The sequence below is a fragment of the Trichosurus vulpecula genome, chromosome 3, assembly GCF_011100635.1.
Source record: "Trichosurus vulpecula isolate mTriVul1 chromosome 3, mTriVul1.pri, whole genome shotgun sequence".
Taxonomy (NCBI): domain Eukaryota; kingdom Metazoa; phylum Chordata; class Mammalia; order Diprotodontia; family Phalangeridae; genus Trichosurus; species Trichosurus vulpecula.
In genome coordinates this window covers 86,427,809-86,455,656 of record NC_050575.1, presented here as the reverse complement: position 1 = coordinate 86,455,656, position 27,848 = coordinate 86,427,809, and the positions used below count along the sequence as shown (strand labels likewise).

The 27,848-nt window shown below is 44.0% G+C and overlaps 1 protein-coding gene across 1 annotated transcript in view; it reads right to left on the bottom strand.

The window, feature by feature from the left end:
* Positions 1 to 27,848, bottom strand: part of NEURL1B (neuralized E3 ubiquitin protein ligase 1B) — a 71,191-nt gene that overhangs the window by 16,606 nt on the left and 26,737 nt on the right. Inside the window, exons 2-3 of the mRNA XM_036750530.1 lie at positions 17,542 to 18,102; positions 458 to 1,165 (exon numbers count right to left, since the gene is read on the bottom strand). Of these exons, the coding sequence (XP_036606425.1) occupies positions 458 to 1,165; positions 17,542 to 18,102 (1,269 nt within the window). The remainder of the gene's footprint in view (positions 1 to 457; positions 1,166 to 17,541; positions 18,103 to 27,848) is intronic.

The following is a 27,848-nucleotide window of genomic DNA, read 5'->3' as shown; positions in this document are numbered from 1 at the left end:
ATGTGCCAAGCACTGTGCTAAGTATTTTACAGATATAATTATGTCACTTGATCCTCACAAGAACCCTAGGAAGTATGTGGTATTATTATCCCTATATTACAATTGAGGGAACTGAGGCAAACAGAGGTTAAGTGACTTGCCCAGGGTCACACAGCTAAGTAAAGGTCTGAGGCCAGATTTGAACTCAGGTCTCCCTGACTCCAGGCCCAGTGTTCTATCCACTGTGCTTCCTAACTCTTTTCATTCTTCTTATATTTCCCTAGTCCTAACACAACACTTTGCAAACAGTGGGCATGTAATAAATATTTGTTGAATTGACTCTCCTTGGCATGTAGAATGTCCTCAGCCAGCAGGCAGACAAAGCACTGGAATACTGCAGCAGTCAAATAAAGAACTAGCCCCATGAAGTAGGAGAGATTGGGTGGCGTTGCGCAGAACTTCTTTAAAATGGACTTACCCAAAATCTTGAGCTGGTTGATCACTCCGTGAATTGTGAAAAACACCCAGAGAGACTGTGAGGTATCCACGCACATCAGCATGCCTCGGTTGTTGCCATTCACACCGTGGTGCACTTCCCCATTTGGCAATACCATGAAATTGAGCACGTCCCCGCTGTTGAGGATGGGGAATGCTCGGTAGACCACCCAGTACTCCTTGCGGTCTAACAGTGAGTCAGGATCAGCCGGGAGCTCATTGGTCCTTAATGTCCCTGGGTCACAGGAAGTGATGCCAAAGGAGAGAGCCCCATAATAGGGCAGCCCCAGGTGTCCGACTTCAACAAAGAGGCTCTCACCGATGTGCAGAGGCCGGTCCGAGAACACCAAAGTCCTATTGCTCTCCTGCCAGTTGGTGCAGGCTGCCATCCGGTCCTGAGAGAAGGTGACATCGGGCCCTCGGGTGGGGTGGAAGTGGAGGTCGGTATCTAAAAAGGCTGGTACTCCATGACCCCGAGAACGCCTGTTGGGACAACAGGGTATAACGTGGTTGTCCGTGGACACTCCTGGGACCCGGCTCAGGTTTAAGTTGCTGATTTTGGCTACTACCTGGTTGTTCTCCAGTTCATTGTTGTTGAAGTTGGCTGAGTCGTGGTTACTTTGTGGGATACAAGTGCTGAAACGAGTGTTACTGAGACGAGAAGAGGCCATGGTCTCGGCAAACATGCTCTCTGTGATCAAATTACAAGAAGACACCACGTGAGTTAAAAATTGTGACAAATGGGTTTTATTCCTTCTCCATTTCTGTCTTTTTCCACCCTCCCGGACAAATGCATACTTAATCATTTCCAGTTTTTCAATCTCTAGTAACCCTTCTACAGGTTACTGACAAGGAGGACTGGTCAACAGGTCAAAACTGTATCCCTTTAAGGTTGAATGAATGGAAAGAAAATGCGTTTATTAAGGGCTTATATACGTTAGTCACTGTTCTCGATGCTAAGGATACAGATATAGATAAGAAAGACAATTTCTGCCCTGAAGGAGTTTATATTCTATGAGTTTTGAGAAAAATTATATAGTATGGAAGAGGTAACAAAGTCTATCAAGACAAACAAATTTGTTATTCAGTCTTTTCGGTCATGTCTGACTCCCCATGCCCCGTTTGGGGTTTTCTTGGCAGAGATACTAGAGCGGTTTGCCATTTCCTTATTTACAGGTGAGGAAACCGAGACAAACAGGGTTACATGACCTGCCCAGGGTCACACAGCTAGCGTCTGAGGCCGGATTTGAACTCAAGTCTTGCTGACTCCAAGCCCAATGCTCTATCCACTGCACCACCAACAAAATATGGGCTCAAAGAGCTAGTTTCAACCTCATGTTAAAGATGCCTGAACTAACTGAGAGGGGCAGCTAGGGGGTACAATGGATAGAGCACAGGTTTTGCAACCAGGAAAACTCATCTTCAGGAGTTTTGCCTCAGTTTCCTCATTTGTAAAATGAGCTGGAGACAGAAATGGCAACCACTCTAGTACTTTTGCCAAGAAAACCCCAAATGGGGCAGCTAGGTGGCACAGTGAGTAGAGCACGGGCCCTGGAGTCAGGAGGACCTGAGTTCAAATCCAGCCTCAGACACTTGACCCACTTACTAGCTGTGTGACCTTGGGCAAGTCACTTAACCCCAAATGCCCTGCCTTCTCCCTCCAAAAAAACAAAACAAAAACAAAAAACCAAGAAAACCCCAAATGAGGTCAAGATGAATTGGACATGACTGAAATGACTCGACAACAACGTCTAACCGAGCACAACCAAACTCCCAACATCCCGGGCAGAGTCCAAAAAGCCCTGGAGAGTAAGGAAATGCTGCCTAACAGCCTGAGAGAAGAATAGAGCATGTGAGAGCCAAGGTCTGCCGATGCCAGCAGGCTTTCGCCTGGTGTCCCAGAGGCTGATGTGGAGCCAGGGGAGGGAGCAGGAACTGCTCAGTGGCTGGGGAGGGTGGGGCTCTGCCTGGCCCGTATCCTCTGGTTGTCCCACCCTTTGTACTGAGGCCAGAATCATCTTTCTTATTCAAAGATTAATTATAGGACCATAAATTTAGAGCTCAAGATACCATCTAATCTAATCCCTCCATTTTACACATAAGGAAATTTAGTGAGATTATCCCCAGTTTGCAGATAAGGAAACTGAGGCTGAGAAAGGATAAGTGACTTGCCCAAGGTCACACAAGGGGAAGGATTTGAATCCAAGCCTTGATAGACAATGACTTTCCCACTGTACCATGTTGCATGTTGCTCCCTTGTTTATCCACCAAGTAAAAGTTTGAGCTCCTCAGCCTGGCTTTCAAGGTGCTCCACACCCTGGTGCCATCCATCATCTTTTCCAAACTTCTCCCATGTGCTTCACACGCCCTATGGCCTAGCCAAAGCAGACAGCTCTCTGCCCTCCACACACCCCGTGGTCTCAGGGCTCTTTGCCTCGTTCACACTGTTTCCTATGCCTGGAATGATCTCTTTTTCCTTCTTCTGCTGTTCCAACTCCTGCCCATCCTTTAAGGTCCAGCTTTGAAGCTACCTCCCCTAGAAGGCCTCTGTTGGTCAGGAAGTAACGATCATCCCTCCTCAGATTTCACAGAGCAGTTTGTTAAGGACACCTCTCTAGTTGTCTGATATAATCCAGGGAATTATAGCTGTTGGTCCTATGCTCCTACTACACTGAGAGGAGGGCAGAAATCACATTTTATCCAAGCTTTCAGTCTCCTGAATGGCTACCGTGTCAAATGGACGCGTCCCTACATGACAGTTTCCGCTAGGTGTCCTGGGAACCGTGTATAGAATGTACATTTGCAATCAATGCCTATCCAAGTCGGCCCAACTAGTGTGGGATTCAGACTTATGGTCATATGCAGTGGTGGGATTCAAATGAATTAACAACTGGTTCTCCATGGAACTGAGCCGAGGTGCAGCTGCTGCTGACGTGGCCCGTGTGGGCCCGCTCCTGCTAACAATTGGTTCACTGAACTCAATCTAAAACTAGGTACCGGTTCTGCTGAACTGGTGTGAACAGGCTGCATTTTATGGTGCCATGTTTCTTTGTACATGGCAAAGGATACCTTGCCGTGAAGACTGAGAACCACAGGTCTACCACAATGTTTCGAGGGTGCTTAATAAACTTTTTAAAACAGCCTATATAGGCTAAGAAGTCTGCAGATTTCAATGAGCGTTTATGAATCGCCTATTAACTACCAGAAGGCAGCTAGGAGGCACAGTGCTAGACCTGGAGTCTAGAAGACCTGAGATCAAATCTGACCTCAGACATTTACTAGCTTTGTGACCCTGGGCAAGTCACTTAATCCTGTTTGCTTCAGTTTCCTCAACTGTAAAATGAGCTGGAGAAGGAGATGACAAACCGCTCCTGTATCTTTGTCAAGAAAACCCCAAATGGGGTAACAAAGAGTTGTATTCGACTGAAATGACTGAACAACAAGAAGAAGAAGGAAGCATGATTCCCTTTGGGCCTACTGAGCCTTCCCTGGGGTCCTTTTGTTATATCTGAGAACAGAGACAAAGCACAGCAGAGACGCAGAATAGAAGAGGGCGGTCGGAGAACCAGTATTTGAATACCAGCTCTTCCACCAGCTCCTTGTGCCTCTTTCCTCCTTTGTCAAATAAGAAGCTTGCATTAGATGATTTCTAAAGTTCTTCTGACTAATGTTCTCTTATCATGTAATCCTAAGCTAAGCACCGAATCAAAAATGAATCAATAAATGTTTATTGGGTGTCTACCATGTGCAAGACCAGCTATGCTGGGAATTATGGGGGAATAGAGAGGTATAAACACATAGTTCCTGCCCTCAGGGAACTTATAGTCTAGATGGGGAGACAAGGCATCAGTCCACCAAAAGCTGAACAGCACAGCGTGATGATATCAGTAATATCGCCATTACATAGCACTTGGAGGGGTACAAATAACTTCCCCTCCAATTACCCTGTGAGGTAGGCAGATATAAAAAGGCACATGACTAATTGCCAAGTAAGGCACTTAGTTAATCCTGTGAGATCAGAAGAAGGCAGCAGAGAGGAGAGGAATGAGCACTGGATTTGAAGTCAGAGGGCCTGGGTTCAAGTCCTGACTGCTACCTTCTACCTGTGTAAACACCTGCAAACCACTTCATCTTTCTAGGCCTCGAGTCCATAAAATCAGGAGGCAGGAAAAGATGACCTCTGTCTAAGTCTTCTTCCAGGTTGAAATTTAGCCCATTCATTCATAGATCTAGTTCTGGAAAGAACCTCTCGGAAAGTCATCTAGCAAAAATTCCTCATTTTAGACACTGGGAAAGTAAGTTAAGTGACATCCACAGGTCAAGTGACTTCCCTGCCAAGGTCATATAGACAGTACATGATGAGCGGAGATGGCGACAAAGTTTCTCTGACTCCAAAGTCAACACTCTTTCCTCTGCACTAATATGTGACGGTAGATGTATTCAAATCCCACTTCTGACACTTAATACCTGTGTAACCTTGGATGAGTCATAGAACCTCCATGGGCTTCTGTTTCCTTGAATACAAAACATAAGTGATTGGTCTACATGGACTCTGAGGTCCTTCCCAACTCTAGATCTTTGATGCTGTCAAGGGGGGAAGATTACTCAGGGTGAGAGTGAATGGGCCTAGAAGGCTTCGTTCCCACCTCCTCCCCCTTGATGGACACAGATAATAGTTGGCTCCATTTGACATCACACCTTTTCTTTACTTTTTCTTAGGCTGAATATGTCTGGAGCCTGAAAAACTAGAATGTACTTCCAACGACGACCGAATTTTAAGGAAGAAAGAAATAACGGCAAAAAGAATCAGAGGCAGCTTGAACTAATCATTATCTACCATTCCTTCAGAGAGCCTAGAACGTTATTTTCATCAAGTGCCTGGGATTCCAAGGTAGACCTGTTTGAGTATTTGATTTTTTATTCGTTTGTCTATTTTAATCAAGGAAGATGAAAGTACATGCACTGGAAGAGACAAGACAGCTCTGAGACATAGGACTGCTCCAGAGCTTCCATCCTGATCTGAGTAATGGAAGCTGCGAATTCCAAAGGAAGAGGGGCATCTGGTGATAAGCAGGATGAGAGGGGATCACCTGACCATTTTAAGAACCTCATAGATCAACCTTGGGGCAGGTATTTGGCCTATGAGGCTCTTGACGTTTCCAGAAGCACAACATGTTCCCACTGGGCCAATGCTACCTTTTATCAGCAGGAGCTAGGTGATGCGGTGGACAGACTGGTGGTCTTCCTGACCTCAGGAAATCCAGCTTCAGACACTAGCTGTGTGATCCTGGGCAAGGGTCAGACAACCTATGCCTCTAACCTAGGGCTGGGGAACCTGCGGCCTCGAGGCCACAGACTCCCCAGCCCTGCTCTAACACCTCTAACCCTCAGTCTATCTCAGTTTCCTCAACTGTAAAGTGGGGATAATAACCGTACCCACCTCACAGGGTTGTCGTGAGCTCAAATGAGTTAACGTTTAAAGCATTTTGCAAACCTTAAAGTGATATAAAAATGCTAGCTGTTATTGTTGTTAATATTATCTCTGTCCTTTCGGGTGATCAAAAACCTTTCAGGGAGAACTTTGGCAAACAGAGTAAGGGCACAACACGCGCAGGAGTAATAACTGATGAAGGATGGAGGAAGGGTCCAGAATCACCACATTTGCTGGGTCTGGGGCATTCTACATAAGGTCTTCACAGCAAATCTATTTAGTCCTATCTTATCAGCAAAGAAAAAGGAGGGTTTTAAATGCCCTGCCTGGAGTTTGGGAAGAGGTAAATGAGATGGGACAACTCCACTGGGTGATGCTTCTGTAGTTCTTCAAGGTTTGCAAAGCACTTTACATGACTCTAATCCGCATGCATTTTATAGATGAGGAAACTGAGGTTTAACGAGGTTAAGTTATCTGTTCGTGGGTCAAAAAATAGTAAATATCAGTTGGGGCTCAAACCTACGTCTGTCCTGACCCCTAATTTCACAAGTTTTCCACTACACAATGACGCTTCTCATGAAGGAATCCCAACCCAACGTATTTAGAGAGAATTTAGCCTTCTCCTTCACTGAAGACAAATCATGAAATCACAGAGCCATCGATTTTGAGCTGGAATAGACTTTCCAGGTCATACAGCTCAACCCCCTCACTTTACAGATGAGAGACTGAGGCTTGAGGATGTTAAGAGACTTAACCAAGGTTACACAGGTAACGCACAGTAGGGCTGGAATTTGAACCCAGTGACAGACGAAAATAACGTTCCTGTCCTTCTCTTCAGCTTAGATTTTATTCTTACTCCATCCTACAGTGAGAGAAAAACTCTTCCCTTCTCTCATCACTCTATTTCTACATTCACCATGTATTTGATATGTGAGGTCTAGTAAACAGCATGCTAACCTTGGAGCTGGGGAGGCCTGAGTTCATCTCCTTCCTGCATCAGATTCTTATCAGCTGGGAGACAGGCACATTCAATAACAGGGCTGCAAATGCTACAGGCTAGGGAATACTAGGCCTGACCCTGAGGGTAAAGGGGCCTGAGAAGGGAGCAAGAATCAGGGCCCTCATGGAAGCACTAGGTGACAGGGAGCCCAGCCCGGGCTATTTTGTCTGTTTACAAGAAAACCAAACATCTGGCCAGGAATGCAAGATTCCTCCCCTCACTATGCCAGAGTACCCCCAGGTGAAAGAAATGTTTGCAGGAAATGCTGGCTGGAGGACAGGAATCCAATTCTACCTGATTCTCTAGTTTTTTTTTTTTTAACCTTAGTTACCATCTCTCCTCTCTGTAATTGTTTCTGACCTTTTCAGCACCCCAGTTCTTCCAGGGTTTCTTACCTGACAAAGCTGTCTTGGATCAAACCCAGCTTTGGTTTCTTTTGTTTCCTTTCTTTCCTGCAGAGCAGGAGAAAGTCTTGGAACTAAGGTGACCTGGCCTCCTACAAACTCAGGCTTTCTGCAAACAGCTCTACCTAGTCAGCTCCTTCCTTAACTCCTTGGGTACCAGAGTGTCTGCTTCAGGGCCCCCGCTGGTAGTAGGAATTAAACTAGTGTTTGTTGAGGAATGAAAACTCCTCTTTCCCCACCTCTCTTCCATCTCCTCCTGCTCCTCTTCCTCCCTCCCTCCTCTTCTCACCCTATTTTCACTTCTTTCTCCTCAATCTCTCTCTCTCTCCCTTCTTCCCTCCCTTTGTCTCTCTCCCACCCTTCCTCTCTCTCCTCCCTTCCCTCCTCTCAGTGTTTCTCACTTTCCTTCTCTCTCTCTCTCTCTCCTTTCTCTTCCCTACTCCCACTTCTCTGTTTCTCACTTTCCTTTCTCTCTCTCTCTCTCTCTCTCCTTTCTCCTTTCTCTTCCCTACCCCTGCCTCTCCTTTTCCCTTTCCCTCTCTTTCCTTTTCCCCCACCCTCTAGAACATTCTCAGAGCTGATATTTAAATGGTATACTGCCACCTGACTCTGCAGAAGAGATGAACACACCCTTTTCTCTGCTCTCACATCCCATTCCCTAGTCTTGGCATCGAGCAATTTATGCCTAGGTTCTTGCAAGTTTCCCAGAAGTTATCATCCCTGGCCAGGCCTTGTTCCTGTTCCTTGCACATGGCTTTCCACCTCCCATCTCCCTTTTGCGCAGGCTGTGCATCCTCTATGCCTGGAATGCACTCCCTCCTCACCTCCATCTCATAAAATCCCTGGTTTCCTACAAAACTCAGCTGCAGTGCCATGTTCTATGGACGGCCTCTTGGGCTTCCCACTCTACCTCCTCTCAGATGGTCTCTTATTTATTACAGCTGTTGTTTCCCTTTGCTAGGGTGTAACCTCCTTGAAGGCAGGGGCTGATTAATTTGTCTCTGTATTCTCAATCTGGCACATAGAAGGCACTTAATACGTGCTTGCTGGTTAATTATCTTGATAGAGACAAGCATGATGTAGACACCTGGATAGAGTGCTGGACTTGGAATCATGATGATCTGAGTTAGAATCCCACCTCAGACCTACTAGCTGTGTGATGCTGAGCAAATCCCTTACCCTCTCTGGGCCTCAATTTCATCTGTAAAGCGAGTGGATTGGAAGCGATGATAGCTGCGGTCCTTTCTAGCTTTCTATGATGCTCTGGGTAGCTTAATTTCCTGACTCTGATTTGCCCTACATGCAGCTATCAGAATAATCTCTCACAAATCACTGCTTTCTTCAACCTTCCTTCCCTGCTAAAAGACACCCAGCAGCTCGATCTATGAAATCCCAACTTCTTGGTTTTGACACTTAGGAGCTCCATTAAATACTCTTTTTTTTATCATCTCACCTCTTCCCACTTTGCCCAAACCTCATTCTTGTTATCTGAATTCCACTCCAATATTTGCCTACTGTGAGCTGGGGAGGGGTGGTAGACACAGAGAAAGAGGTGATGCACGCCCTGCTTCTCAGGGGCTTTGTAATGTAATAGGGGAAGAGTGTGAGAAGGTGCACCACTTCCCAAACTGGGCCTGACCATCTCTGCTGTGTGTGTGGGAGGTGGGGGTGGGGAGGGAGATCACGCTCTCTTAGAGAGTCAGGCAAGATTCATGGATAATCTGATAGCTTGTCTGTTCCCACCTTGGTGACTCTGCACATTCCCTTTACCCCACTTAAAATGTTTTCACTCTTTCTATGAAACCATAAAATGCTTAAACACAGTAATTCATATTTACGTAGCGCTTCATGGTTTGGTGAATGCCTCCTAATGGCCCTAGGAGGTCAGGAGTATGAGTATGATCATTCTCACTTAACAGATGAAGAAATCCAGACTAAGGGACTCCCTCATGGTCACCCAGAGAGTCGGTGCCGGACGTTAGTCCTTTGACTCACATGCCAATGCTTCTTCAACTCTACATTACTGCCTCCCATGAGGTGACATTATTCTAACACTCCTGGGATCCTCTCCAACAATTATTTGTCCCCTGGGGCTTGGATGCTTCTTGGGTGCAGAGCCTCCTTGACCCCACACCCTTCGTTTTATCATGTGATCAGGTTTAGTGTGTGTGTGTGTGTGTGTGTGTGAGAGAGAGAGAGAGAGAGAGAGAGAGAGAGACAGAGAGACAGAGAGAGAGAGAGTTGTAGTGGAAGAGGGGAGGAGAAAACAAGGAGATGAGAGGGGAAAAGGAGAGCCAGGAGGGAGACAGCTCACAAGAAAGAACCTCAGAAGCCATCTAGTCCAACTCTTCATTTTACAGATGATAAACTGAGGCCCAGAAAAGTTAAGTGGCTTAAGTCACACAGGTAGCAAGGGGGAGGGCTGGAGTTTGAACCAAGGACCTCAGACTACAAATTTAGCCTCTTTCTTTGCACTTCACTATTTCTGGTGGGGAATCTGTGTTTCTGTAGCTTCTTTTCAGCAGTCCTCCTGCATCCCTTTAGTGCCTAGTCATGTAGGTATGTCTAGTCTGTGGAAACCACACGTAGCCCTTTCCCTTTCTACTCCGGCATGTTCAGTTCTTCAAAAGGATAAGGGCAAAAACCACCATCGGCCCTTTGTGGAAGATTTTTATAGATCATCCTGCATTGGATACATCTTAAGCCTAAGCCAATTAAACTTCAGAAAAACTCTTTTGTCCAATAAGAGCACAAAAAGATGAAAAAACAATTTTGGACAGTGCTGAATTTGGCTGGGATGGGTGGCAGCAGGGGATTTGGATATGAGGCATATACCCTAATGCCTCCGAAAGTGAGATCCTCAGTGCTGAGGTTCTAGGAATGCTGCAGATCACACCCCCAGAGGCATCACTTTCCTTCCACCATGTCAGAAATTCATGGTGGTCTCATCATGAAGAAAAAAGAACAATGGTCTTGGACTCAGGAGACCTAGTTTTGAATCCCAGTCCTGACATTTAAACCCCAAGTGAGTGTAGTCAAATCAAGTAAGAAAGTATTTGTTAAGTACTTTCTCTACGCCAGACTGCGTAAACACCTGGGAATACAAAAACATGCAAAAACACAGTCCCTGCCTTAAAAGAGTTTGCTTTCTAATGGGTGAATCAACATGGAAACAACTGAGTGGGTAACAGATACACAGAGCAGATGCAGGATGTTGCGGGTGAGGCATTAGCAGCCAGGGTGGCCAGAGAAGACCTCTTGGAGGAGATGGTATCTGAGCTGAGTCTTGGAGTAAGGAAAGGAATTTGAGTGAGTTAGGGAAGAGAAGAGGTGGAGGAAAAGGGGAAGAGCATTCCAGGCAAAGAGGACAGCTAGTATAAAGTATTGAGAAAAAAGAAAGCATATCATGTTTGAGGAACTACAAGTAGGTGGATGTAAGTTGGATTATAGGGTGCCTGGAGGCAAGGTATGGTATAAGAAAGGTGGAAAGGGGACAGGTTATGAAAAGCTTTAAATGCAAACAAAGGAGCTTATATTTAATCCTAACATTCAAAGGGAGCCATTAGAACTCACTGAATAGGGCGACAATATAGGGGGATGAGCACTGCCTTAGAAAAAGCACCCTGGCAGCTGAGTAGAGGAGAGGTTGGAATAGAAAAAGACAAGTCAGAGAGACTGGTTACTAGGCTACTGAAATGGTCTGGGTGAGAAATAATGAGGGCTCAGTGAGTGGAGAGAAGGGGATGTATATAATAGATATTAAGACCACAGCAGTGACAAGATTTGGCAACAGAGTGGATATATGCAGCGCATGAGACTGAAGAATCAAGGATGATCGTGAGCTTGGTAACTGAGAGGATAGTGGTGTCCTTGTCAGTAAGAGGGAAATTAAGAATGGGGGGCGGGGGGGAATGAGTTTTGTTTTGGACATGTGAGATGCTTATGGGACATCCAGTTTGAGATACGCAAAAGGGAGTTGGTGATGTGAGGCTGGAGCTTAGGAGAGACATAGAATTGATAAGTGAACCCATGAACACTGATGAGATCAACAAGAAAGATAATATAGAGGGAGAAGAGAAGAGGGCCCAGGACAGAGAATTGTGGGACAATTACAGTTAGTGGGCATGTTGTGGAAGAAGAAACAACAAAGGACATCGAGACGTACAGGTCCAACAAGGAGGAGGAGAAGAACCAGAATGTAGCAGTGACACAAAAACCTAGGGAGGGAAGAGTATTCAGAAAGAGAAGGTAGAAGGTGGGTCAATGGCATCAAATGCTATAGAGAGGCCAAGAAGGATCAGGGTTGAGGAAAGGTCATTAGATTTGGCAGTGAAGACAGTACTGGTAACTTTGGAGAGGATGGTTCTGTTTGAACGATGGGGATGCAAGCCAGATTGCAGAGGGGCTTAGAACGGAGTGAGAGGAGCAGGAATGGAAGGGATATGTACTGACGGCTTATTTCAGGAGTTTAGATATGAAGGGGAAGGGAGGTGTGGGACAGTAACTAGAGGGTTAGTCATGTCCCCTCCGAGCCTCAGTTTCTTCATCTGTAAAATGAGAAGTACCAGTCATAGTGCCTCTAGAATAAAAAATAAATGCATTGGTTTGTTCTTAAAGCCCCAGAGAATCCTGACCCCTGACTATCTTTCCCACCTCACCGGACATTACTCTCCCTCCTACATTCTGTGACCCAGCTAAATTGGCCCCCTTTCTGTTCCTTACACTGGACACTCCATATCCTGTTTCCACAGCTTTACAGTAGTTGTCCCACATGCCTGGAATTGGCTTCTTCCCTACCTCTACCTCTACCTCTCAGAAACCCTTTCATTCTTTAAGGTGCAGTTCAAACTCCATCTTCTGAGTGAAATATTTCCTGATCCCCCAACTGCTAGTATCCTCCCTCCCAAGCTACATTATATCATACCATACCATACCATGCCATACCATACCATATCATATCATATGTCATATCACATATCATATATTATTTCATTCATTTGTTCCTCTGGGTTAAGGTAAATACACAAATATCTCTGAGGGAGGTACCATATTATTATCCGAAGGGTGATGTCTCTTTTGAACCTTTCCAAATAACAGTGAGTTGGTCTGCAGACTTCTACTCTTGAAGGGCAGAAAGGGTGTGGAGGGAGAAGCCTGGGGCCAACAGGGGGATCCTTAAATTAGAGATCACCATATAGACACCGGGCACCAAAGAGTGAGTGTGTATATGATGGGAAAGGCCACTAGAAGCATGGTCTCCCAAGTGGGGTTCAGGGCACTCATTGGTAGGGATATGGCCCTATCACAAGGAGGGCATACTCTATCATTTGGAGGGTGAGAAGAGAGGTAACATCCCACCTACACTATGATAGCCAATCCTAGGGCTTGTCTCCAAGACGACCATACCTACCGTTATTCACCAAGACTCTTCCACTTTGCCAACTACCTCCACCATACAACCTCACCCTTCTCTATGTTGGGGGTCAGCCCCTCAGGGCCGTTCTAACCTAATCCCTATCTGGGCATCCATTATAGCAGCTGCATGCTACCATTGCGAAAATTCATACCCATTCCTGCTCCCCAGATGATCTTGTGGCCATAGCAGGCAACTCTGGGAGAGTAAACCCTGCTTTCTGGGATACGAGTGGTAAGGCCCCAACCTCTCTACTTTTCATTTTGGATAGAAGGGAGTGAGGTGCAAAGGATGAGCAACCATGGATGTCTTGTGACCTAGATGGAATATCTCATTACATTACTTTTCCTCCTCAACCTACCCATCTTCCCTAATAGAGTTGAGGGCACCACCTTACCTCTAGTTACCCAGGTTAGTGTCATCTTCCCCTAATCCCATATCTGGGTATATACAATCACTAGCCAAATTTCTGCCTCCACAACTCCACTATCTCTCATTCTCTTTTTTTTTTGAGGGAGGAAGGCAGGGCAATTGGGGTTAAGTGACTTGCCCAAGGTCACACAGCTAGTAAGTGTCCAGTGTCTGAGGCTGAATTTGAATTCAGGTCCTCCTGACTCCAGGGCCCATGCTCTACTCACTGCACCACCCAGCTGCCCCTGTCCCTTATTCTCTATGCTCAAAGAGCCAGCACTGTAGTTCAGACTACCATCACCTCTCACTTGGAATACTGCAATAGCCTTCTCATCTCTCCATCCTCCACTCGGATGCCAACATGAATTTCCTGAAGCACAAGTCTGACCGTGCCACACCCTCCCCATTCTGTGGTTCTGGTATCAAATATCATTTCACCTTTATCTCATCCTTTTAAAAATCTACTTTTAATATCAATTGTGCAGCACATAATTAGTAGTACAGCGTCGCATGTATATAATTTATAAACAAACATATGTAGGTATAAAAAAGGAATTAGAGAGGTATTAGCAGTGCACGCTCAAAAATGTTTTATTGATAGAAGACAATCAAAAATAATTAGAGACCACTGCTGTAGAAGTTAAGCTTTGTCTAAGGCTGTCTCTTTTTAACACCTCTGTAAACCATGCCACGCACATTTCCGGGAAGTCAATCTCCTAAGGAGAAGTCTTAGAAACTTCAGAGTTTCAAATCCTATACCTGGACAGAAGAAGCCTACCTCTCTTCCCTACAGCATCCTTGACAAGACATTGTCCAGGCTGTGCTTGAAGATTTCCAGTAATGGAGAACTTACTATTTCCCAAGGCAGTAAACTCCATTTTTGGATTGCTCTAGGCACTAAGAAAATTTTTCCTTTTATCAAGTCAAATCTGCCTTTCTACAACTCCCAGGCCTCATTTCTAGTATTGTGCCCAGGCCCAAGCAGCAAAATATTTCCACACGATAGCCCCTCAGATACCCCGTGGCAGTGATCATGGACTACCTACCTCCCCTCAGATCTCCTTGTCTAGGTTAAACATCACCTGTGGATTCGGATAGAGCAGAGGCCAGTGTCTTCACCCTTCTGGCCACCCTCTTTCAAATGTGCTCTGGCTTGTCAATGTCCACTGTCCCCTGAACTAACCACATTCTTCAGATACGGCCTGACCAGGGCTGAGGGCAATGGAGCCGTTACTCACTTTGCTTTGGACATCCTTCTAGAATACTCCTAAAATCACACTGGTCATTGTATGTTACACTGTTGCCTGGGCAGGGATTTGCGGATTCACTGAGGCCCCTATGTCTTTTTTGCAAGAGTCGTGCAGTAGTTATACACGGCGTCCTTACCCAGTACTTTTGCATTTGATAGTTTGAGGTTTAAACAGGACTTTATATTTATTTTCATGAAATGCCATTTTATTAGATTTGGCCCACCATTCTAGCCTGTGGAAATAATTCTGGATCCAGATTACTATCTACTGTGTTAACTATCTCTCCTATTCACTCTCAAACTATTGCTGTTCTGGCCCTCTTTCTGGAAAAGAAATAAAACGTCAGGTTACAGTACAAGGAAAATACCCAATGCCTTGACAAAACAGATCCTGCTTGTAAATATAAAATCTAATGGCCAATGCTATATTTTCTTTTTTAAAAACCCATATTTTTTCTCATTTGAGGTCCTTCTGGTAGTTGAAGGAAGCCAATAGTCTTTTCTCCTTGCCTGGAACACAGGGACCCTAATCAATTGTTTGACTAATAAGTATCTTAAAGCAACTATTATATAATCAAGCACATACTGATAGGCTGTCTTACAGCAAATTAGGTTGGTCAGAAATGTGAGAGGTTATTCCCAAGACATCTGTGATGCCAAACAAAAGACCAAAGCTGAAAGATTTTGGTTTTTTTTTTGCCTAACTAGAATTTTCTTCCAATAGGGAAAAGTGAAAGATTGAAGAAAATCTCCCTTCATCTCAAGCAAGTGATTTTGACACTGTTGGCTTCTGGGGTCACTGATAAGGACAGTCTCCATCAATGCTGCATCTTTGATAATGCTGGAATGTAATGTGAGAAACTCCAAAACGGCCCTCAGAGAAGATGCAAGAGAATGCTGTGGCTTCCAAAGAAGAGAATAAACTTTAAACCTTTAACTTTCCTGGGGTCCCATTTCCCATCAAGGAGAGCCAGGAAAAAACAGAAAGCACAATTCAATGGCACTCCCTCTGTAACTCCAAGCATTACCTGCCAGAAGACCTTCCTAGACAGATTAAAACCACTTTATAACAACAGAAAACGGTATTCTGGGAAGATAGCTGGGGAAAATATGGTGGAAAGACAGCTGGGTATGCAGTTAGAAGACATGGGTTCTAACCCAGGACCATCCCTTCCTACCTGAGGGACGATGTGCAAAGGTCACTTCATCTTTGAGTCTGTTTCCTCATTGATAAAATGAGGATGATAACAATCTGAATTGTGTTCCTCCAAGGATTTTCTGAGGCTCAGGTAGAATATGTATAGGGTGCTTTGTAAACCATTAAAGAAAGTATAATAGCTAGCATTTATAGAGCACTTTAAAATTTACAAAGCATTATGTATACATATATGTGTGTGTGTATATATGTGTACACACATATGTATGTATATAATCTCATTTCCTTGCAACTACCCTGTGCTATTATCATCCCCAATTTTGCTGATGAGGAAACAGATAAATGGGGGGTAGTGACTTATCTAGGATCACACAGCTAGTAAGTGCCCCAGGCTGGATTTGAACTTGGGTCTTCCTGACTCTAGACCTAGTGCTCCATCCAGTGCACCACCTAGTTGCCTCTTATCATTATGTAACAGAAACCCACAAATGAGATGGTACAAACACCCAAATGCAAGAAAATGAGAGGCTATCTATAGAGAGTATGTACTTAAGTCAAACAAAGACTTGTCTTATTCGTCTGAGGCATTTTACTGAATCATTTCAATGAGAAATTGAGTTTTGAAGAGTAAAACCAAAGAAGTTTCTCCAAATTTTGGACTCACAGAGCCCTGCATTTATTTGAGATTTGGACTGTAGGTTTTAGCCATTCATAGTTTGGCTAGCCTAAGCCAGATTTGGGGACTTTCTCCCACATCATAGCTAGCAGCCTTGGCCCCTTTGCAAATTGGCAGATAGGATCTGGCCAAAGATTTGTATTCTACCTAGTCCTTGGCTCTATATGGGGACATAGAAGGGAGAGGAGTCCACTCTGACTTTCTCTTTGAAAAGAGAATTGCTTTCTACATACAGAGTGCAGAGGTGGAACCTTGCAGATAAGAAGTTCAATACCTGTTTCTGAAAGAGGTGCAAAAAAGGGAAAATAGTGCATTTAACTGCTCTATTCTGTCCGTGGAGTTCTTCCTCTTCCCTTCTCATTGTGGTGAATTATTTTATGGCCATCAATGGAAGCCCACAGTCCCACCTATGAATCAGAGAATGGAGGGAGAGCAAGATGTGTGAATTTAAAAGTATGATCTGAAGTCAAAGAGTATGTATTCCTGTATAGGATATATTAATAATGCAAAGCAACATGATATAATAGACAAAGCTAGCTTCAAAGGTAGGACAACTTGGGTTCAAGTCCCACCGCGGACAAATAAGTAGCTGTGTGTCCCTTGGCAAATCACATACTCTCTTAGCACACCAGGTAGTTCCCTAAGACTGTTCCACTGCAGATGAGTTGAGAATCTCAATCCGTGGAAGAGGTTTTTACATAGGGATTTCCCTCCACCAATGAAACAATAAGTTTTCTTCCCATCTCACTCTGAAGCTCATAGATTGGACCACAATAGGTCCCTGTCCAAGCTCCACTTACTGGCTGTATTTTGGGCCCTCCTGCCTTAGTGTGAATGTCAATGGTAACGGGTTTCTCTCTGGAACAACAACCCTGAGGGTCTTCCCCTCCCAGTTTGATTTTTTTTTCTTTTTTCTAATTAAAGGGGCCATCCCTTGATTCACTTCTTAAAGAGTCCTATTCACTGAATGGGCATTACCTCACTCAAAGTGAGAACCTGAAAAGACCTTAGCTTGAAAGGGCCAGGGTCTCCCATTGCATCCTGGGCCATCTCCAGTTGTCCTGATGAACATCGGGCCACTGGACCCAGATGTCTCTGAAGGAGAAAGTGAAGCTGGTGACCTTGTGCAGCCCTTCCTCACTCAAATCAAAATCAACCACAAGTCATGGCATCATTTCCCTGATGTCATGGTCCTCTTTGAAAACGAAGGACAAAAACAACCACCTCCCTCCACCAATAAAATAATAAGTCCAGACCAAAAACAAGATTAAAATGTAAACGATGCTACTTAAATATACAACTGGTCATGAGCATAAGTGTTACCTACCTAGAATCTGCACTTCATGGGTAATTCCATAAACATCTATGAGGGCCCAAAGGGGTCCAGAGACTTTAATGCCACAGTGAAACAGTATCGGGTCCTCATCATTGATGCTATAAAACACTCTCCCATGACGGTCGACCCAGTAGGCCAGAACATTGTCCCTCAGTGCAAATCTCTCTGGCAAAGCTTTGGCCCAATAGCCTGGCCTAGTCACCAGGTCTGGGCAGGCATACTTTGGTATGTCGTCAGAGTTCATCTGGGATGGGTCATGGATGGTGAAGCCAAAACGCAGCGCCCCACTCCATCCGTGGTGCACGGCCACCAGCTTAAGTCGAACTTTCTCATAAAGGTGGATGGGTCTATTGGTGAATGTGACCCCATTGCAGAAACTGTTCCTTCGGGTGGCCTTGCGGGAGTGAGAATCCAGGCGTACATTCTTGCCTTTGGCCTGGGGGTGGAAACGTGGGGGCTCAGTAATTGCCAGGATAGAGCGTCGATCATGGCTACTGGTGGGCAGTGTGTAGCAAGGTCGATTGGCTAACAAACGAGACTGGTGACTTGTGTCTGTAAAACATGCATGGAATATCATATTAGCTTAAAAATAAACAAACAAACAAACAAATCAATAAAACCAGATAGATTAGCTCCTGGGACTCACTAAGAGATGTTCTACTATAAGCATTATTTGAGTACTCTAGGCTCTATAAAACATGTTTCAGGGATACAACAAGTATCTTACATATCTCACTATATCATGGTGCACTGAACAGAACACTGGCCACAGCACCAGAGAGACGTGCGTTCCCGTCCCAAGCTCTGACATTTAGTAGCTATGTGGTCCTTGACAAGACACTCAATCTCTCAGAACCTCTGTTTCCTTATCCATAAAACTGGGGTAAAAATGCTTTCATTATCCACTTCACAGACTTGCTGCAAGTAAATGCACCTGTAAAACTTGTTAATAATATGACAGCCCAGAGAGGCAGCACGTCATAGAGGACAGAATGAGGGCAGGATATAGAAGGGGGAATATACCAAATGCCTGGAAAACCTTAGCTTTTAAAATTATTCTGGGCTACAAGGGGCCCTGGTGCAAGGTGCATAATGTGGCCTAGACACATCTGCGGGTTATCACTCCTTTGAGGCTATTCCCAGAGGTATGCATCCTCTCCCTCTTGTCCGCTAGTTATGGCCCCATACTCCTGGGCATCTCCTGCTTAGTACAATGATGCTGCTGCTGTTGATAAGACAAATGAAATGATGATGTTATAACAACAGTAAACAACTCACATATACGGTACCTGAAGATTGACTCAACACCTTCCCAACAGTCTTGCGCAGAGGCTATTGTGGCACCATGGATGGAGGGTCAGGCCTGAAGTCAGGAAGACTTCAAATCCAGCCTTAGATACCTACTGACTGTGTGACCCTTGGCAAGCCACCTAACTCAATCTGCCTCAATTTCCTCTTCTGTAAAATGGGAAAATACTAGCATCTACCTCCCAGGGTGGTTGTGTGGACCTAATGACATAAGGATTGTAAAGCATTTAACACAGTGCCTGGTACATATATACAAATTATATAAATGCTCTCTGCTATTATTATCACATATTTCTCATTTTGTAAATGAGAAAACCAAGCCTCAGAGACTAAGTGACTTGTCCAGGGTCCTGCAGCTAGTCAGTTTCAGGGATGGACTATGAGTATTTATTCCAACCATTGATGTACCACTCTTGGGGTAGATGGGTTACTGAATTGCATATTGCTGGCCGGTAACATTTTCTGATTTACCAATGCTTGTCAGGATGGAATCTGGAACTTGGTTTGGAAGATCCCGGAAGGGGTCTTTTGCTGTTGTCTCGTCAATGGGTCACATCTGTCTCTTTTGTGACCCCATTTTGGGATTTTCTTAGCAAAGGCATTGGAGTGGTTTGCCATTCCCTTTTCCGGAGGATTAAGGCAAACAGGGAATAAATGACTTGCCCAGGGTCACAAAGCTAGTAAGTGTTTGAGATCAGATTTGGTCTTCCTGAGACTAGGCCCAGTGCTCTATCCACTGAGTCACCTAGCCGCCTCTAAAACATCTAGACCCTGCCCTGTGAGGAAACAGCCTCCTTGTGACGGTTTGCAGTTAGATGGATGAAGTAAACAGTGCAAGCTGAACTCCTTGGGACAAAAAGAAAAACACAACCAACCCTATAGTGACCACAGCAACAGAGTGCAGAGACAGGTAACATCCTGGGGACCAAGGCTACTCCGAATAGGCAAATCTTATGAATTTATTAAAAAGCTGTGTCTGGGGATAAGTCCTGACTCTAAAGAGTTCATGAAGAAAGGACCATACGAGAGAACGAAGTCCAATAAGTTCTTTATGTCGAGGCTCTGGGAAAACCCACATTTAAAAAAATGACATGAATGCCACAGATTCATTACCCTCTGTTCCTCATGTTCCAAATGGTTTAAAAGAAATCCCACAGCAGATTCAATGTGACAAAACATGAATTGTTGTCAAGTTGGTGGGCAGTATAGGGAAACAGAAGGAGAGTACTAGATTTTAAATCTGAAGATGCCTTAAATCCAAGAGGTTTCATCTTCTGCTCCACCATCTACCATATCTACCGCCTCGCATTTCTACACTGCTTTAAGATATGCAGAATGCTTAATGTACAAGAGTTCATTCCATCCCCACAACAATCCCATGAGGTGGGGACTGTTATTATCATTCCCGTTTTAAAGATGAGAAAATGGAGGCTCAGACAAGTTAAATGACTTGCGCAGGTCATACTAATAAGGGTGACCTCATGAGGCAGAATTTGAATCTAGTTCTTCCTGACTTCCTAGTCTGGTGCTCTATCCCGCAAATCTGAGGTATCAAACACATTGGTTGCAGGTAGGCAACACTCCCCAGTGCTACCCCAACCAGATTAAAATATAATTGGGACAAATTTAACAAACAAATAATAATACAATAGAATATAATGTTAATATGTGGTTTTGTAAGTTGACATGCAGTCTGCAGGGACCATAGGGACCATTATGTATGGTTTGGTGGTCCTATTTCTATTTCTATGTGAGCTGCAGTAGATAGAGCACTAGGTCTGGAGTCAGGAAGACCTGAGTTCAAAGCTGACCTCAGATACCAGCTGTGTGACCCTGGGCAAGTCACTTAACCTCTGTTTGCCTTAGTTACCTCACCTGTAAAATGGGGGTGATAATAACAGCGCCTACATCCCAGGTTTGGTACGAGAATCAAATGAAATCATAATTGCAAAGCATTTAGCAGGTGCCTAGCATATAGTAGGCACTATAAAAACATTGGCTGTTACTATGTGAGTTTGACACCTCTGCCCTATACTATTCACTGCCTTGGCTACCAGACCACTGGGCCTCAGTTTCTTCATCTATAAAACATACGTGTTGGAAAAGGTGATCTCTACGGTTCTTCCAGTTCTAAATCCTCTGAACCTATGAACTATTATTATCCATTGAGTTTAAAGATGGCAGTCCTTATGACAATGATGGTGTATATACATTTGACCAAAGGGACAAATACAGAACCAGTTATCTTGCCTAAAGAAATGCCTTTATGCGCTAAGAAGATCACCCCTCGAATCTTCCATTTATGAATTTAAAAGGGTAGTCTGGCCAGTAAGCAGAGCTACAGAGATATAGCTCAACAGGACTGTGGTGAAGGTATTTTGTAAACCTTTAATAGATAAAATATAAATGGAAGCCAGAGAACAGATGAGAAAGCCTTAACGGTCTGCCCCTCTCCCAAAGCCCTCCTTATCTCTCCTTCAGAGCCAAAATCTCCTGCCACCTCCAAAAGGAAGGCTTCCCGTATCTGGTCTTAGATTAACTAATGCATGTAAAGTGCTTCGCAAACCCTAAGGCTCTATGTAAGCTATTATTAATGTAGGGTTAATTACCTTGTGCTTAATTTTGACAAAAAGGTGAACCATACTGTTTTGAGAGTTAAGAGACTTGGGTTCTAACTTTGCCTCTGTGATTCACCAATGACCTGGCTCTGGACAAGTCACGTGTTTTCTTTGGTCCTCAGTTTCCTGCTCTGTAAAATAAGGGGTTAGGACTAGACCTTGGCTCTAGAGCTGTTAAAGATTGCAGAAAACATTTAGTCCAACATTCTCTTTGAATAGTAGAGGAACTGAATCTTAAGGAGGATAAGTCACTTGCCTAAGGCCACACAGGTAACAAGCATCAGGCAAGGGACTGGAAGCCAGGCCAGCTGACTCCAGGGCCAGTATTCTTTCCACTGTATCCCAGCTCTAACGTTCTGTGATTTTTCCCTGCAATTTTGTCACACCTATCAAGGGTTTCCCTCTTTAGGGCTAAGATCTGTGGGCTGGCAAATCAGACAGAACCATAAATAAACTGAATTTGGGAGTAGGTGGAAAAGACATTTAGCTGGTTTCTTTGAGCTTCTTTCACCATTCTTTCCCCCCACCTCAGCCCAGCTCCCCACATCGCCAATACCCAGGAAAGTATACTGTTACTCCATATTACCTATGAGAAAAGCACAATTCCTTTATTTATAATGTAGGTCTTTTCTAGAAGGAACACCTGTCGGTAATCATTTTTAATGAAATTCTGCTCAGCGTGAGCCTGAAGAGGCTTTATATTCAAGCAACAAGCAGTTCCTTCTGTTAAGCTCATGGATATTGGCTGTTTTTGTTTTCTGGGTTTTTTTCCAAAGGGTTTTGCCAACCTACTAGAATAAATTTGTCTCCTAATCTCCACCATTGTTTTAGACTCAGTATGCTTCCCTCCCTACCCCACCGCCCTCCACTCCTTTAATCCTTAAGACATTTTTCTACATCAAACCACACTCCCAGACCCTGGAAGGTTTAAGAGGAGGAGGCAGGATTTGGGCAGTAATAATTATCGCAGGTCCCTCCGGTGTTCGGGTGTTCTCCTGTTCGGGGTGTTTAGATTTCCATTTTAAAAGCAAAAGTCATAATAAATGAAAGTAAAGAACACAATAGGGCAGTAATCACCAAGAAGGGAATGACATTCTCCTCAGTAATGAAAGGCTGCTGCTTTGCATCTTGATTCTCCAGAACACTAATCAACATGTATCACTGGGCTCCTGGAACACTCCAAGGGCTTAATTTAATACCGAGAGCTTAAGGGAACATGGAAAGTAGACAATTAAAGAATGAGCTAAAATTAAGAGACAATCAGCTTGATTCTCGCCTTGGTGAAGGGGAACGTGCTACCTGAGGGCAAAGGGGCAAAGAGGCCCTCTCCCCTACAGACTGTGTCTAAGCCAGGGGCTTCTTCTGCAGGGCCAGCCCTAACAGTCTATTTTTTACATGTTAATTAAAAAAAAGGCTATTTAGCCCTTTGGTGGGTTCCTTGGGGTAAACCAGATGAGGGTGTTATGGAGCATTTCTGCTAGATTTTCAGAACTCTTTGGATAAAGATTGCACTGGTGTGCTCCTGGAAGGGGTGTCTGGGTGAGTAAGAGGACCCCTGAGACCCTATCACGGCATGATGTTGGCAGCCTCTTTCCACGGGCACAAGCTATAAGGATGCCAACACATTTGAGACAGACTCTGATCTATCATTTATGACAAACCTACTTTGTGTATACTATGCACTTTGATCTTGGATCAACAGCGTCCTCAACACTGGAGACCACCAGAGAGGGCCCCACAAAAAAGATGGATTTTTTTTCAAAGAAGACCCAGATAAAAGGAAAAACACGAAAGAAAGAAAGAAAGAGAAAAATAGCATGTTTCAGTCTGTATTCAAACAACATCAGTTCCTTCTCTGGGGGTGGATAGTATGCTTCATCATTAGTCCTTTGGGATTATCTTGGATCATTGAATAGCTGAGAATAGTCATTCACAGTTCTTCATCTAACAATATTGCTCTTACTGTGTATGACATTCTCCTGGTTCTGTTCAGTTCACTATACATCAGTTCATGTAAGTCTTGGAAAGTTTTTATATTTTGAAATAGATCTACATGTTTCCTTCCTGGCCTATGTAAATAAACCCATGATTTGGGGTTGGGGCTGGACTTGTGATTTCACTTGTATGGGAACTCCTGATAAGGAACCTGTCAATATAGGTCAGCACCTGCTCTGCAAATTTATGGTCTTAGAGATTAGCCTAGGGACACTTAGAGCTCAGGGTTACACAACCAGTATGTGTCAGATGTTGGGCTTGAACACAGGTCTTCTGGACTCCAAGGATCTTTCTCTATACCAAAATGCCTTTCTAAATCCGACATCTGCTTTTCAAAAATTGGAACTTCTGTTATAATGCTTTCATGGATCTATGATGTCATCCACAGGGGTATATTCTCCTCTGGTACAGATACAACTCATCCATGCCTTCTCATCCTCTGCAAGTCTTGTCAAAGTCCTTCCAAAAATCCTCCATAAATCTTGACTCAGCCTTCTGGGAACCTGGGGTTTTTTGGGGGGATAGGTGGGGGAGGGGTCAACAGCTCCTGCATCCCAGTGCAGCACTCAGGCTGCCCATGTGCCCACCGCTGACTGCTGCTACTTGAGTGGACCATCTGTTTTCCCAGTTATATGTGTTCATGATGATGTCATTTCTTGCATGCTTGTTGTCCACATTAATAACTTATTGTAAGTCTGCTTGTACCCACCCTTAGGGGGACCCTGAGATTTTCTCCTGGGATCATGGTAGTCTATGATTCATAGCCCTGTAGCAAAATTGGACTAAAAGGGGAGTAGCTTGGGATCATTTCAAGCACTGTCCAATTTCTCAGGTGAGGTCCGGTCTGTTCTCTGTGCCACAACTGCCTCCTTACCCCGTTTCCACAGCCCTCTTTTGCCTTGTGATTAGTTCTTATCAGAAGCTTCATTTTGGGGAAGGTCCCCATTCAGTTCTGGACTACACTATGATGATACTGCTGCCTCCTCTATGACTGTGGGCCCCTTCTCCCATGGGGGAATTCTTGGACTTCCATTTTGGGGAGGGGCCCAGGCCAGCCATCCACCATTCTCTGAACATAGTCACCATGCCCTCACCCACACATCTCCTTTCCCCTATCCCTTTTCAACACTCCTTTTACGTGTCTTCCCCCATTAGAAGGTAAGCTCCTTGAGGACAAGGATGATTTTCCTTTTTAATTCTATTTGTATCCCCAGCATTTAGCATAGTGCTTGGCATATAGTAAGTGCTTAATAAATACTTATTGACTAACTGACTGTCCTCCTATCCAGTGAACTGGGTCCAGAGCTGTTCATCTACAGAGTCTCCCCAAGATTTCTTTAATGTATATATATATATATATATATACACACACACACACACACATATATGTGTGTGTGTGTATGCATGTGTGTGTATATACGTATGTATGTATATGTATATATGTACATATACAGATTATATAGATATACACACATGTATATGTATATATACATACATATATAGATAGATAGATAGAGATAGATATAATACACACACACACACTGATTGACTAACTCAATGAACTGTCCATTCAGATTATGTCAGATGAAACAGAGAAACCCTGGGGAACAGTGGAAAAGAACAGTGGCTTTGAAGTCAGAAGATCTACTTTCAAATCATGTCCAGATCATTTCACTTATCTATGTGACTTTGGGAAAGTCCCTTTATTTCTGTGGATTCCATCTTCCCCAGCATGATGGAGTTGGACTAAACAGATGGTTTCTAAGGTCCCTTCTAGCTCTAAAGTTATCCTAGCCTAAAGTTTTCCTAAGCCAACCTCTTTTGGGAGGTCAGAGATCTCACTGAGTCATGCCCATAGTGTTCCAACACAAAGCCATCTGCCAGCAGGAACATCTGGAGAATTTTATTTCCACTTAGATCTTATATAGCACATCAGTCAGTGGGTCAACAAGCAATTATTAAGCACTTAATGTGTCCTGGGCACTGTGTTAAGCCCAAGGGGTACCAAGGAAAGAAAAAACACTGTTCTTTCCCTCAAGGAGCTGACATTCTAATGGGGGAGACAACAAATAAGTAATAAGGTGCATACAAGAGAGATACAAAGTAGATGGGAAGTAATCTCTTAGGGGAGGTACTAGGAGCAAGGAAGACTAGGGAAGGGCTCCAGCAGAAGGGGAGTCTTGAAGGAAGCCAAGAAAAGGTGGAGAGGAAGAGGAAGAAGATGTTAGGCCTCAGGGGCAACCAGAGAAAAGGCATAGAAATGGGAGAGGGAATGTTACGGTCTAGGAACCACAAGAGTAAGAGTGTCACGGTCTAGCAGGAAGGCCAGTAAGCTGGATTGCTGAGCACAATACTCCATGGCATTAGGAAACACTTTTGGCAAGCATTTTGCTCTTTATAGCACTTCTCAAACATGCTTATTTGTCTATCCATGCTACCTCAGTCTCAACGATAGGTTCTAAATCAGCCACTGGATGCTCTATACCTTTGGCCTCTCACCCACTAATCTCCTTGGATGTTTCTTTCTTAATTGCCTCAACTAGGCATGACGGGGGTAGGAGATTGATGAAAAGGAGAAGAATGGGAAAGAAGGAATCAAGAGGAAGAAGTTAGAAGGGTACCAAGGACAAATCCTCTCTACTTCTTCCTTTGTGTCAGTTCTGGCTGGTAGCAAGAATGGAGAATGGCCTATGAATGTCAAGGGAAATCATAGTAGCAAGTGAACTGAACATAAAAAATACACACACACACACACACACACACACACACACACAGAACAACCCAAACCCACCCACAGGGGACAATATTTCATCAGAACACACTGATTATTAAAAGAAGTGGCCCAAGACTGGAAAGAACTCTGGACCTCCCAGGAGCCAGAAAACCTAGCTTCTGACTCTTTGCGCAGCCTTCTTTGCCCTCTTTGGAACTCAGTTCTTCAATCTGTAAAATGAGGGGGAGAGAGTGTGAATGTAGTAAAGTACAGTGTGGAAGCCTTGGGGTTCAGATGACTTCAGATCCAGGCCTGCCTCTGATAAACACAGAATATGTAACCCCAAGAAAGGCATCTAACCTTTCAAGAAACTCTCCAAGTCCTGAAATTACTTGCTGATCTGCATTTCTAATGGCAATTTCCATCAGGAGTTCTCTCAATCAATGATGTAGAATCATAGATTTGGAGCTAAAAGGGCACAGAGGCAATCTAGTGTTTCCTCATTTTATAGACGAAGAAACTTCAGCCCAGAGATATCGTGACCTGTCCAAGGTCACGTAAGGAATAAGTGTCAGAGGCCGAATCTGAAACAAAACACAGATCTGGGTTTAAAAAGAAATCGAGTTGGTTTAGATGGCCCCTAATGGACCCTTCTAGCTCTCAGATTTCAAAGAGATGCAGTAAATGCAGAATTGGGCCAAAAATGAAAGGAAAAAAAAAACCCCACCACCCTTGCTTCTCATTGCCATCAGGAAGTTCCCTGACAAAAAGAGGGACTTGCAATTCTAAGTAGAAGTTTTCTTAAGAGAAAACTTTGGTGATTTAAGTGAATACTGGAACTTCCTAATAGGAGAACAGAGAGAAATACTGCTTTGTTACTATAAGAGGAAGGGTTTAGTACAAAACCAACTATATGTTAAGATAAAATGTAGCCAAGCAACTAGCGAAGTTTACATATTTGTTTAATCTTGATTATATGATCTTACTTCCTTCAGGGAATGAGGGATAAACACTGTGGTAACTCCTTCGATTTTTTTTTCTCTGAGTACTGTGCCTTGACATGAATTATAAAGAAAACCAGAGTGAAAAAGGGTCTCTAAGAAGACATGTTATTTACACAAATTTAAGATACTTAAAATAAAAGAACAACAAGAAGAAAAGGAGAACCATCAAGTCAACTCTACAATGTAAACCAACATCTGCTTTTAGAACAACCCCAAGGAAGGCAAGCCCTACCTACCCAGGGTGTAGACAAAGAAAATGAGCAGGCCTGCTATCCAGGAAAGCTCTCAGAATCCTTTGACCCAAGAGATGCGGGCCAGTGGTTGAGGAATCATTGAACCACGAAATGTTAGAGCTGGAAGGGGTTTCAAATCCAGGACCCAGAGGATGATGACATCTGTCCAGGAAGGGGAAAAGACTTGGGGCCTAGGCTAATTTTAAAGAACAATATTGCGTGATCTGCTCAAGTCATAGTCACTGTCTCTCAGACTAGATTCAAGAGCAATACCTTTCATATATAAAAATGGCTCCTTACTAAATGGAAGTGGGGAAATACATGAACTTGTGCCAGGGTCTTTTTCTTTCTGTGAAAGTCTAGCAACAAGGCAGATTTCTGCCTGCTGTTGTTTGCCTTGATGCTGCTTGTGCCAGTTTCCAGACTC